Raw genomic sequence first — 12,831 nt, forward strand, 5'->3', positions numbered from 1 at the left:
AGTATCAAGTACTACTGCTGTAAAATAAGCAAAAATTCAAAATGTAGAATCCAATTTAGATGGGTATATGTTTTATTTCTATCCATCAGCTAAACTTAAGATGGTAATCCAAATACATGCTAAATGGTATGAGACAGAAGAGAAGGTGAAATTTAACAATGTACTACGAAGCCTGACTAGACTCTAGACTCTTTAGAACTGTCAAAAATCATCCAAAGAGAGCAAGGAGGTTCCCTGAGAAACAAACTGTCACAGCCCAGAAGAGCAAAAGATGAGAGGACAACTAAATATCATGTGGTAACCCAGACAGCATTCTAAAACAACAGAGAAAGAACTAGGTAAAAGTAGAAGACATCCAAGTGAAGTATTTTAATATCATAACAATATTGATCTATGAATTGTGAAAAATCCATCATTCTCATGTAGATATTAAGGAATAAATAAAGTTAACTGAGAGATGCATAGGCACTCTACACTATCCTGCCAACTTTTGTAAATCTAAAACTACCCAAAATAAAATTCTTAAAAACAGTTGTAGATGAGACAAAGTAAATAAAGAGGCCACTGTGTGGTTTTGTTATTAAACATGTTAATGAAAAACCAGAGAATTCTAACCTTTACAAAAATGAATGCCTTCCTCTACTCCCACCCCCAATAAGGAGGGCAATATTACCATAATCACAGGCATTTCTGTAACAAGAAGTAGTAGGTGTTGACCAAACAGGACACTGCCTGAGCAGAGCAGGCTAAGCCAAATTAACTAGCTGCTTAGTTACCACCTGCGCCCTTCCTGGTCCTCTCTCCTCACTGCTACACCTCCACTGGCAGCTCAGGACTGCCTCCTGCAGCTGATGCCAACCCTACTGTCCAGCTGCTCTCTTCTCAAGGGAGCTTAAGAGAAGGGAACCAAGTGCCACAGATGGGAAGAAATGAAAAGGGGGTTAGCTAGAGCACAGAGGCGCACTAATTACCCCAAAAGGGAGGCAGACGGTGTCCCTGGAGCAAAGAAAGGGCAAGACAAATATACTCCATCTAAAAGGACCTTATTATTCCTTAAGATATGTCTGACTTAAGTAACATTCTAAAGTAATGACAGGTTAAAAAGAAGCTAAAACATTAAATAAACACCATTGACTTTGTAAACCAAGAGTTCAGGGCTAGCTTACTCTTTGGATCACTTCCACTTTGATAAAAATGTTTCGTTATTCAATAGCATTCAGCAAAAACTGACAGTAATGAAAATTTGATATCCAAAAATGCCTTCATCATATTCAAAGATCCGTATCTGTATTAGAGTGCAGGTATCATCATTTTAAAATCATGCTAAAATAGATGCTGAGAGGAAAACTTTAAACTCTAACCAAGCTTCACTTGAGAAAACACTTCTGATAACCTAAAATCCAGAAGAAAAAATAGCTGCAGTGTTTTAACAACATGCACTAAAACAGCTCACATTCTACATTAACAGGCTTTTAATTTTCAAAACATTACTCTCACTATGGTAAAACTAAATACTATGTATCTAAACTTATCTTTGATTCCACAAACTATTTCATGGAAAGGTTTGTTCAAAGCTGAGCAGGGAAGTACACACCTGTAATACCAGCACTGGGAGGGCGGCTCTGAATTCAAGGCAACACAGCAAGACTCAAGTCTCAAATAAAAAAGTGTGTTCAGATGGTGTGCCAACTTTATCAAGAAGACCAAACCCCATACATAAGTAGACTTACAATATTTGTCTAATTTTTTGTGGTGCTGAGGTTCAAAGCTAGGACCTTACTCGTGCTAGCCAAACACTCTGAGCAACATTATAGTTTTAACACTGATTGTGTTCGCTTCAAAATTTCAATTTAACAACAGTTTCTAAGCAGTCAATCAACATTTTAACAATGATCCAGGGGTATAGGTCAACAGTAGAGCAATTGCCTAACATATACACATGGCCCTGGATTCAATACTCATCATTTAAAAGAAAAATAAAACAAACAACCTACAAACATTTTAATGAGTTGACTTCATGAATCATTTCAAAGTTTAAAACAACTCTCATCTAGGTCAATGAAAGAAAAGAGGAAGCTGGCGTGCTAAGCTTTTAGCACAAGCAAAGAGCATCATCTGGCTAAATGGCACTACGGGTATTCTGATACACATAGACACCATACATATGCACTCACAGATATACATTCATCTTTTCACCATCTACAACTATATTGAGCCAAGTGTAGCATGCTCCCAGCATTGAGAAGTAGAGGCAGGAGGATCAGGAATTCAAGGCCCTAATGGACTATGTATAACACTATCTCAAAACAAACAAAATGACGAATACATGATAATACTGAGAACTAAGGACTAGGTTCTTCACTAAGCATCTCGGGAAAGCTAGAATGCTCTATCATAAAACAACTGCACCACTCAATACTGAATCAAGCCACCATTAAAAACAAAAAGTAATTAAAAAAATATAAGACACTCTTACATATATGTTGACCTTAGAAAGTATTAGTTCAAAATGGAGCTATCTGGAGCCTGGTCTGATGGTACCTGTACACACCTGTAATTCCAGCAGCAAACAGGAGTAAGAGTTCAAGGCCTGTCTTAACCATAGTAAATTCAAGACCATTCAGGGCTACATGACACCTGGATTGTACTTCGTGCAAAATAAAACAGAGCCTACAGTTCAAAGCCAGACCCATAGAGTACTAACTTTCCTACAAGAAAGCTTGTTTTCAAATGGCCTCAGGAGCAGCAGAGATGACTCAAGGGTTGGTAAAAGCACAGCCAGTCTGAGTTCGATTTCCAGTACCCACTTAAAAGAACATATGTGACGGTGCATGTGTAACCCAGCACTCCTACAACAAGATGGGAAGCCGAGACCGCAGAACTGGCCAGAAACCAGAGGGCGAGCTAGCTTGAAATAAGCTTCATAATAGCAGAAACAAGCAGAAAAACCCTGGCTCAACAAGGTGGAAGGAGAGAAAGGACTCCCAAAAAGTTGTCCTCTGACCTCTGCACACACTGTCCACACATATATCATACCCACATGCTCTCCTCACACACAAAATTTTGAAGAGCTTAAAAAAAAAAATTCAATTTAATTGTCAAAAATCTTATCAAACTAGAACTTGGTCCCCCCTCCCCCAAGTATGTCATTCAAAGCTTTGCTTACACCAAGTTTAAAGTAAACATCACTTTGGTAATTTCATGAAGAGCTACAGTTTCTTTCTAAAGTACAGTTGGCCCTAAAAGTCAAGAAATAAGAAGTAATATTGATGTGCTCATAATAAACTATTTCTGTGCAACCTTTCAGATTAGTGACCTTTGACCTATAAAAGTTAAATAAGGTGGTACTTGTCTCCCTTAACATAATCTTTGATGAAGCAGTATCCAAGAGCCACTTTCCCCCTAAAAAAACAAAAATAAACAAACAAACAAAAAAAAAACCAAACAGCATATGTTTCCCTGGGTTAATAAATAATCATAAATAATATAAAAATAACAATATACTTTTGAAAACTATGCCAGATAAAGTTACATTTCTAGAACCGCCCACAGTGTCTCACAAAAGAGAGCAGAGCAGAACAGACTCAAAGGTAAGTTACACTTGGCTTCAAAAGTATTACATAACTGTGAGAATGTTTCCAGCTTCCATTTTCCTTAGGTTAATGAAAATGCCTTCCCTGGGTACAAACTGCCGGTGAGAAATTAGGGAAGAAGCTGGGTGGTGGGGGAAGAAAGTTATTCAGAGCCTAAGCCTCCCAAATAGACATGGATAATTTATGTAAAATAAAACAAACACAGTGAAATAAAACATTGAAACTGTTCTTAGGGCGTCACACTAACAAGGCTGTGTACACTAGCATATACACACTAACAAACAACATAATTAATAATACCAACAATATTTTTGGGAAAAGTGTACAATGTTGCTAAGTCACATTTAAAAATAATAAATTGTTTTCACCTGATAAGTCATGGTGAATAAGGTCAGCAAAATTGGGATCTTTACCCCACCAAAATATCCACAATTCTCTTCTTCCAGGTCTTTGATCTCGCCGCCAAACACCAAGTACATCTGCCTTAAGGCATCGACTAAAACTGCTCAAAATGGGGTCTTCTTCTGTTACCGGAAACAGAATGGGGGCAGAAGTTGGGCCTTGCCATACATATCTTTTCCACTTAATTCCTGTCAAGTCGGCCTGAAGGAAAGAAAACATGATTTCTGTATTATTGTACATTCACTCAAGTAAAAAAATATTCACTATAAAGTTCATTAAAACATCATTATTTTGAATGCATGCTTAAGACACTGAAAAACTATGACCAAAATAAACAAACAAAAAACACCATGCAAATAATTCTAATACTTCAACCAGCAAGAACTTAAGGAAAAGAACATAAAATAGTTTTAAAATAATAACAACAAAGATATCACTGAATAGCACATCTATAATAAATACAATACACTCAGGACTTAATAAGTAAACCAATGATGTTAAACATGCACTTGAGTACTGCACATTAAATCTATCTCTGCTCTCTGGCCTACGTTCTTCTCTAACTGGTCAGCCACATTTGTTCCTCGGTAAACCGAAAATTAAAGACCCTCATTCCAAGTTTGTAAGAAGTCACGGCTCTAACAAGAAGACATCTGAACAATTTTCTAAAGAAAAAAAAAAAGCCTGTTAATTCTTCACAAGCATACATCTTTAAGAAAAGAACTACTTCCAAAGAGCTGTCAGATTTGTGCTAATCTATCTTCAAAGAACCAAAGTGCCAAAAATAGATGCAGTTGAGGAAGACAGAAACGTTGAACCTGCTGTACATCTCACTACATGTGAAGACATGCTGATTAATGGACACTGTCGAGAAAACCAGCACATTCTGCAAGGCATAAGTTCCTTAAAGATCCCCATTTACCATCGTGAAAGAAATTCAACAAAGGAAATTCAGCAATTCTTCTAACTTAATGACAGAAAGCATAATGTGCCAAAAATGAAACTGCTGATACATGACTGGCAGTTTACGCTTGCCAACTAGTTATGCTCCACCCACTAATTCACTTACCTAGGATAGACTTAACATTTCTCATGGCACAGGAAAAAAATAAAAAAGTCACTCTAACTTAAAGTCATTGATGAAGCTCAGCTATCGCCTAATTAAGGACTAGATATTTGCAACAGTTGGTACTTTTGAGAAAAGTCTTAAAAACTATTGGATAGTGCCCGACTGGGGCCAATCTCCACAGTAGAACATTCCTACATCCAGCGTCCCCAGACTTTTCAGTTCAATAAAAGGAGCAGCCAGCTCAAAACATTTTTAAAACGTAAGCAAAACAGACAAATATAGAACGTTTAGTGCGAAACCACAGTACCTCCTCCATTAGCCCCTCCACTCTCTCAAAAACATAATGTTCTAATAAAAGCAAGATGGCTAGAAATTGTCAAAATGGCAAAATGTTTTCAAAGTTTAAAAAGAAAACATATGAACACTGTTTTTACACAAAGATCTTTAGTCACCCATAAGGAAACTACCCCTGTGTTAGTTTAACTTATAAAACGAACAGGGCTTTAATCCATGAAGTTGTTTTTGGTTTTTTTTTTTTTGGGGGGGGGTCCTGTTTAAGAGAACCCAATTAGCAGAGAAAAGCCTAAAGGGCGTGAAGTAGGGGCAATCATGGAAAAGTGGGAAAGGATAAACTGTTCGATTGGGGGGGGGGGGCGGGGAGGGGGAGAGGTTAAGCGAGAAGCACTTGAGAAAATATTCCTGTCCGGCCAGATAAGAAACCCAAGTTAAGGACAAGGACTGCGATAGGGAAAAAGCGTCCAAAACAAGACAGGAGACGGGAAAGACCAGACTCTTCCAAGCAGAGTCCTGGCCGGTAGGTGAACGGACGCTGTCTCCCGGGGCGGCCGCGGAGCCTCCCTCGCAGGAGGGCCGACTCCGGCGGGGCCTAGCCGGGGGACACCGGCATCTGGAGGAGCCCCGGACCCCCTCCCCCACGGCCCCAGGGCGCCCGGCGCGGCCCCCTCCCCCACCGCCCGCGGCCCCCGCACTCACCAGGCAGAAGAGGTTACAGTGACAATCTTCCAGGCTGGCCCCGTTCGACACGAAGGAGGAACTCATCGTCCCTCACAGCAGCCGCCGCCGGCGCCACAACCCACCATCCGCCATTACCGCCGCCTCCGACCAGAGAGAGAAACACAGACACCGGGGAGGGCGGGGGGCGGTGGGGAGGAGGCCGCCGGGCCGCCCGCCCTCCCCGCCGCCCCCCGGCGCCGCCGCGGCCCCCGCCGCCCGAAGGCACCCAGCCGCCCGGGGCCGAGGCCGCAGGCGGGAGGGCCGCGCCGCGCTGCGCTGCGCTCGGCCGGCCGCCGGGACTGCGGAGCCCGCGGACGCGCGTCCCTCTCCGGAGAGGAGGGGAAGGGATGGTGTGTCCCTTCCACCAGAGGGGAGAAAGAAAAAAGAAGAAAAAAAAAAAAGATTAAAAAGAAGAGAAAAAACCAAAAACAACAACAAAAAAATCAGTTACACGATAAAGAGTCAGAGCCCGAGTCCGAGCCGGCCGAGCCCTGGAGCTCCGGAGGCTTCTGCCCGGCCCGGGGGCGCCCGCGGAGGGGCGGGAAGGGCGAGGACCGGCGGAGCAGCCCGGGCCCCCCGGCCCGGCAGCGGCGATGTCCTTAAGCCCGGAGTCTCCTCGGCGGCGGAGGTGGTGGCGGCGTCTGCGGGCTCAGTCCATTCTCCGGCTGCGTCCTCGTGTTGTCCCTGGGCCAAGCCTGCCTAACGTCTGCTCTCCGGCCGCCTCACCGCCTGGACGCCGTAGTCTCCCCCATTTTGTGGGCCCAGCGGGCGGTGTTTTTCCCCCTTTAATCCGAATTCACGGGTTTTCCCTTCGCTTTAATGGCGGCCACAGGGACCAGCTCGCCCTCTCTGCTCGCCCATTGGCCGCCGTGAGGTCACGTGGGCCCGGGCTCCGTGGGGAGGGGGAGAGAGAAGGCAGGGAGGGAGGGCAGGGAAGCTTTCGGAGCCCCGGGGACCGGGCAGCCAGCTGGTGGCTACTAAGATGGCGCCATCTGCTGGATGCCCCGGTTAAGATGACCCGGGCCTTAGGCCCTAGCTTTTTCTCCGGGCTGGAGAATGTGTAGGACAGGAAGGTTCACTTCAAAATCGACCAGAGTGACTTGGAAATCAGTTCGAATTCTTTGGAAGAGAAAGTTGGCAACAACCACTAATAATAATAATAATAATAATAATAATAATAATAATAATAATAATAATAATAATAATAATAATTCCAATGCATTCTCATTTATTCCATAAGGCCACCGGGGTACAGCGCAAAACTCTTAGTCTTGAGAATGAGAGCTGGATGGAGATCAGCCTCAGCCGCACTTTTTTTTTTAATTGTTTTGTTTTGTTTTGTTTTTCAAGACAGGGTTTCTCTGTGTAGCTTTGCGCCTTTCCTGGATCTCGCTCTGTAGACCAGGCTGGCCTCGAACTCACAAAGATCCGCCTGGCTCTGCCTCCCGAGTGCTGGGATTAAAGGCGTGCGCCACCACCGCCCGGCCAGCCGCACTTTTTAAGAGTTATAATAATGAGGTAAAAAACGAAACAATATAGCCTTGTGGTTAATAAACTGGGGATAAAGTCCTGCTGTATAGGATGCGAAGCTAGAGCCAGTCTTTTAACCTCTTTGTGACTCAGTTTCCTCATCAGTAAATTGAGAGAAACAAACCTCATATTTGCTATATGATGCATTAATGCAACCTGAGCTTCCAACCAAGTGCCTGGCACAGGTAAGCGCTGTAAAGGCACACATTATTATATGGCCATCATTATTACTTTATATGGTTATTTTAAGGAGCAAGTGAACTCTAAGCGCGAGAATCATGATAACTGGGACTTTGTATATAGCTGTCCATTGCCTTAAAATGGCACACAGTAGGCACTTGATATTTGAAAAGCTACAAATAAATAATAAGAAGAACCATATGTGATGTTAATTACCTTCCCAATCATTCTGGGCTGGCTTACTCTTTAGTGTAGAGTTCAAAATTTTTTTTTCTTGAGAGCTTTAAAAGGATTATAGGAAGGAAGGAGGGAGAGACAGAAGGAGAGAAAGGAAAAAAGACTATTTAAAAGTTAATGACAAGCAGGGTGGGGGTGGCGCACGCCTTTAGTCCCAGCACTCGGGAGGCAGAGCCAGGTAGATCTCTGTGAGTTCCAGGCCAGCCTGATCTACAGAGGGAGATCCAGGACAGGCACCAAGACTACACAGAGAAACCCTGTCTCGAGGGGAAAAAAAAGAAGAAGAAGAGACAACAGTTAGGAGCTATCATAATTTTGAGTCATAATTATCTCTGTAAAATAGTGGACTCTTCAAGATTACTTCTTGAGCCACAGAATGAAAAGTATTTTTCATCCATCTATTTGTACATCTATGCAGATTAAGAGCTGAGATCCTGGAGCCAAAAACTTGCAGAAAATGTTCTGCCACTTGCCAGTTGACCTTAGATCAAATTTGACCTTAAATCAAATTAGTTTATCATAAATCAGGGATAATAAAAGTAGTTTTCTCCTAAAATGCTTGATGAAATAATGTTGGTCATAAGTGCTTGTCCCGGTTCATCCTTAATCACATTAATGCTAACCATTAATATAATTTAAAAATCATGACTGAGTGGTGGCACACATACGCAATCCCTGTATTTGGGAGACTGAGACAGGAAAACTAAGAGTTCAAGACCAGCCTGAGGTAGTTGCAAGACTGCTTCTCAAATAAACGGAAAAGAAAAAGAATTTTTTGAGTATCTGCCTATTCCTCAGGATTTCTGGAGAGGCAATAAAGGAAATAAGAATGAGATAAAAGCAGTGACCTGAATAAGATATGCATCAACTGTGACACTCTAGGAGCACTGGAGGAGGAGTATCCGAGTTGAGAGGGCGTCATCAAGTAGGCAGCATTTGAAATCAGATTTGAAGGATAAAATGAATTCTTATAAAGCTCTTTGAAGCAGTTAAATCTTATTAAACCCAATTCAGATCCAAAGGCCACATATCAAAGTCAATTATACAACCAGGACTAATTCAATCCAGGAGCTCAAATCAACTAAGGTCGGCATCCTTTATAACTGAGTGCCAGCACCAAGAGTCACTGATCCCAAGACCCAGTGAGGTGAAAGCTCCTCTACTGGTCTCTCCTCTGGGAGAGACTCCTCAGATCTCTGGTCTGTTGCTTTTCGTAGCTTGAAATGTTCTCTCCCATTCCTTTTCTAAAGCATATCCATCCTCCTTCATTTTTCCCGATTCTGCCTCTCCACCTCCTCTCCCCACTCTCTCTCTGACACACACACACACACACACACACACACACACACACACACACACACACACACACCCCTGATACACCCTGAGAATCCAGGGGCAGGGCAGGTCGAATCTGCCTGAAATCCACCACGTAGGAAGGAACTTTTGGTTGAACACTCGTTTGAATGTCAATCTTCTCCAAAAGGAAGGAGGAAGTCCCCAAGAAGGAAAGAACTTTGAGGATCCTAGGAAGAGAGAGAGGCCTGGGGGAGGGGACAGCAGAGGTGAAAGCAGGAAATGAAGAGACACTGGAGAGGACAAGATCCCAACAGAGACAGGAGTGGAAACCTGGGGAGGAAGGAAGAAAGGAAGAAGGAATGATGCCAGCGCCATTTCCAGAGAGCATCTTGGGAACCACCTACATTGTGTTAAGATGACATTTTGTATGAGTTAAAGAGAAACAAAAATAGAAATTTTAGGAAATAGTGATGTGTCAATGTAGGTTCATCAATTGCTTAAAAAAAAAAAAACAGATGTAATGATGTATACACTCAGGAGATTGAGGCAGGAGAATCATAAGCAAGCTTGAGACCTGCTTGGGCTACATAGCAAGATCCCATCTTAAACAAAAATAAAAATGTAGAAAAGTATAATGATGCTGGGCAGTGGTGGCACACGCCACCAAAAGTGCACAGAGAAACTCTGTCTCGAAGGAAAAAAAAAAGGAAAGAAAGAAAAAGAAAAGTATAAAGATATAATGATAAAAAAAAACTGTATAGAACCCAAAAAGGTCATAACATCACCACAATTAATCGCCTTTTTACATTTTGATACATAGCCTTCCCTATAATTTTTTTCTAAATGGTTGAGATCACATTTTATATTATTCAGTTTACACAGCACATAGTGAGTGTGTGTGTGTGTGTGTGTGTGTGTGTGTGTGTGTGTGTCAGAACGTGCAAGAATGAGATGGAAAAGACACAGTCTTGCTAGATCTGATACTGGACAGTTGGAACAAATGAAACCAAAACTATTTCTTCTAGCTCACGACTTGGATTTACTCACTTATAAAATGGGTATGCAGAACGGCACCAGATGTGAGAACTGTCACCACGACTGTATGAGAGGTTCCAAGTGAAATAGCGACTGACTATAACACAGGGAAGAATTTCAAGGTAACTGAGAGGTAGCCTTGGGTCACTAACCACTGGCTGTCTTCTCTTTGAAATACTGATCCAGTAAGTGATCTCTCCTACATTTAAAAACCATTCTTTAACTCTGTTGGCCTTTCAGGAGCTTCATTCTGTATGGAACGGTGGCATCCTGGCTTATGGGCTCCTTGCTTGATATAGAGAAGTACAGGAAAGAGCAAAGCCTGACGTTAGAATGAACTCTCTACCCCTGATTCCGAAAAAAAGGCCAAGTCTAGAGCAGAGCTAGTCAATAGAAATGAAACAGAGCCAAGTAAATCCTATAATTCCAATTACTGTTTGTTAAACATATTAAAAAAAAACTTGGGCCAATATATCAGAAACTATATCATTTTGTATGTAGTTCATTTAAAATCTATTCACATAGGTATTCCTTTTCATTTTTATTATTTATTTATTTATTTATTTATTTATTTATTTATGTATTTATTCTTGCCAAACCTTCCAAAACACATGTTTGTTTGTTTTTCTTAAGGCACATTTCAATTCGGACTAGTCACATTTCAAGGGTCCAATAGGTAAATATGACTAATGGCTACTATGTTGGTTAATACAAGGTTTGAATCAAAGCTGAAAGTGAAGGAACCAATTAAGTCATAGAGTGAGTGGTCTTCAGCCTAGAGATGGTATTGATTTTTCTTAAGGTTATGTTAATGGTTTAATGTTGTATTTAATTCAATAGAAAAGAAGAGTAAGAAGTTACATAGCATTGTAGTTAGTGAATATGCACACATCCTCACTTCACTGAATATTCGAAGGTACAGGACAAAGCAAAGAAAATCAGCAAGGTAAGAAAATAAGGAAACATTGTCTTTCCAGGCATGAAATAGCCTAAATTTGATAATGTAACATCTACTCTCAGCCTCAAATTTTCTATCAAATGTTTCATTTTGTCAGGTGGTGATAGCTAACACCTTTAATCCCAGCACTCAGAAGGCAGAGGCAGGTGGGTCTCTGTAAACCTGTCCTGAAAAAACAAAAATAAAGTTTCATTCTGACATAAACTTTGAAATCAATTCCACCTAATTCCGTTACTTGAAATTAGGTTTGCAAACCTTTATTAGCAAAGTCGCAGTCTCTTTCCAGGTCTTTATTTCAGCCAGTCACCTGAGCCTTCTGGATCTCCTGTTCTCACAAAGGGATGAAGAGACTGGGTTAAAGGACCACTGCCATTAGCACCTAATATGTGACAGGTAATACATTCCAGACAGGTTGCCTTGTATCTTTGCTCCCATCTTTTGAGGTATTATATTATTCCACTTTTCTAGAATGAAATGTTGAGATCTAGAAATAGCTTCCCTGCAGCCAAAGCAGTCTGTAAAGCAAGCTACAAGGCCTAATATATCACAAGGGCTCCAGGGAAACTTCTTGGAGGGACAGTTGAGACTAAATCTTGAAGGATGAGTTGGGTTGAGCTAGGAAAAGACTGGTGGGGGAGGGGAAACTCAAAGGGAGGAGGAGGAGGAGGAGGAGGAAGAAGAAGAAGAAAAAAGGGGCTGAACAGTTTAGCTGGGGGAGAAATCCCAGGTCCTAATTAGAAAGAGTTTGGATTTTTTTCCAGAAGAGAAGACTAAACATGAATGTGACAGCTAAGATTTGTTTTTAGAAACAAGATACCAGGGGACTTGTTGGGGGCATGGTGGCAATTCAGGCAGGAAGTGGAAAGGCCTGACCCAAGTAAGAGGAGCTTGTCTGCAAACACCCTTTCTGTTTCCCATTTATTTCCACTGTCAAGGCATCAGCGAGGAACCTGGGGAAAGCTTTTTGCCAAAGGAAATCACTTTGGCAAACTGGTGAACGTGCTTTTCTTACTTGAGGTGACTTTTTTTTTCCTGAGTGGCCAAAGCTAAAAGAGAGGAGAAGTGCAATTCTTTGAACCTACTCCTCATGGGGAAAAAAAAAATCTGGGCAGACTTTGGTCTCACAGGATAATTATTCCTGCCCAGATACAAACTAGTTTGCAATTCCATTATTCTCTTCCCTGAAGGGAAGTCCAAAGACATTCAAGAGGTATGACAGCCAAGAAAAGTTTGTTCTACAATCTCTTGGTCTCACCACAGTCTACACTACAGCTAATAGTAATATAAGTGCACAGACCTATTATGCTCTTTCAACCACTGGTTCTGACATTCATTCATCACTTAACATACACTGGTGTTTACGAGGTTCTGTACTAAGTGGTGTGATGAGGCAGTGCCCGACCGTGAATCAGAAGCAGGCCTGCTCTTAAAATGCTTCTTACGTCTCCTACAATAAACAGCTCTCTAATTGTGTTTCCAAATGGTTTAAATGGCTGATCAAGCATGATGGCGCTTGA

At 41.8% G+C, this 12,831-nt stretch overlaps 1 protein-coding gene across 1 annotated transcript in view; it reads right to left on the bottom strand.

The window, feature by feature from the left end:
• Med13 (mediator complex subunit 13) overlaps window positions 1-6,209 on the bottom strand; it is a 93,091-nt gene extending 86,882 nt beyond the window's left edge. Inside the window, 2 exon segments of the mRNA XM_059271417.1 lie at window positions 3,962-4,196; window positions 6,058-6,209. Of these exon segments, the coding sequence (XP_059127400.1) occupies window positions 3,962-4,196; window positions 6,058-6,123 (301 nt within the window). The 5' untranslated portion in view covers window positions 6,124-6,209.
• Between the last annotated feature and the right edge of the window lie 6,622 nt (window positions 6,210-12,831).

Source organism: Peromyscus eremicus, chromosome 8a (assembly GCF_949786415.1).
Source record: "Peromyscus eremicus chromosome 8a, PerEre_H2_v1, whole genome shotgun sequence".
In the NCBI taxonomy this organism is placed as follows: Eukaryota; Metazoa; Chordata; class Mammalia; order Rodentia; family Cricetidae; genus Peromyscus; species Peromyscus eremicus.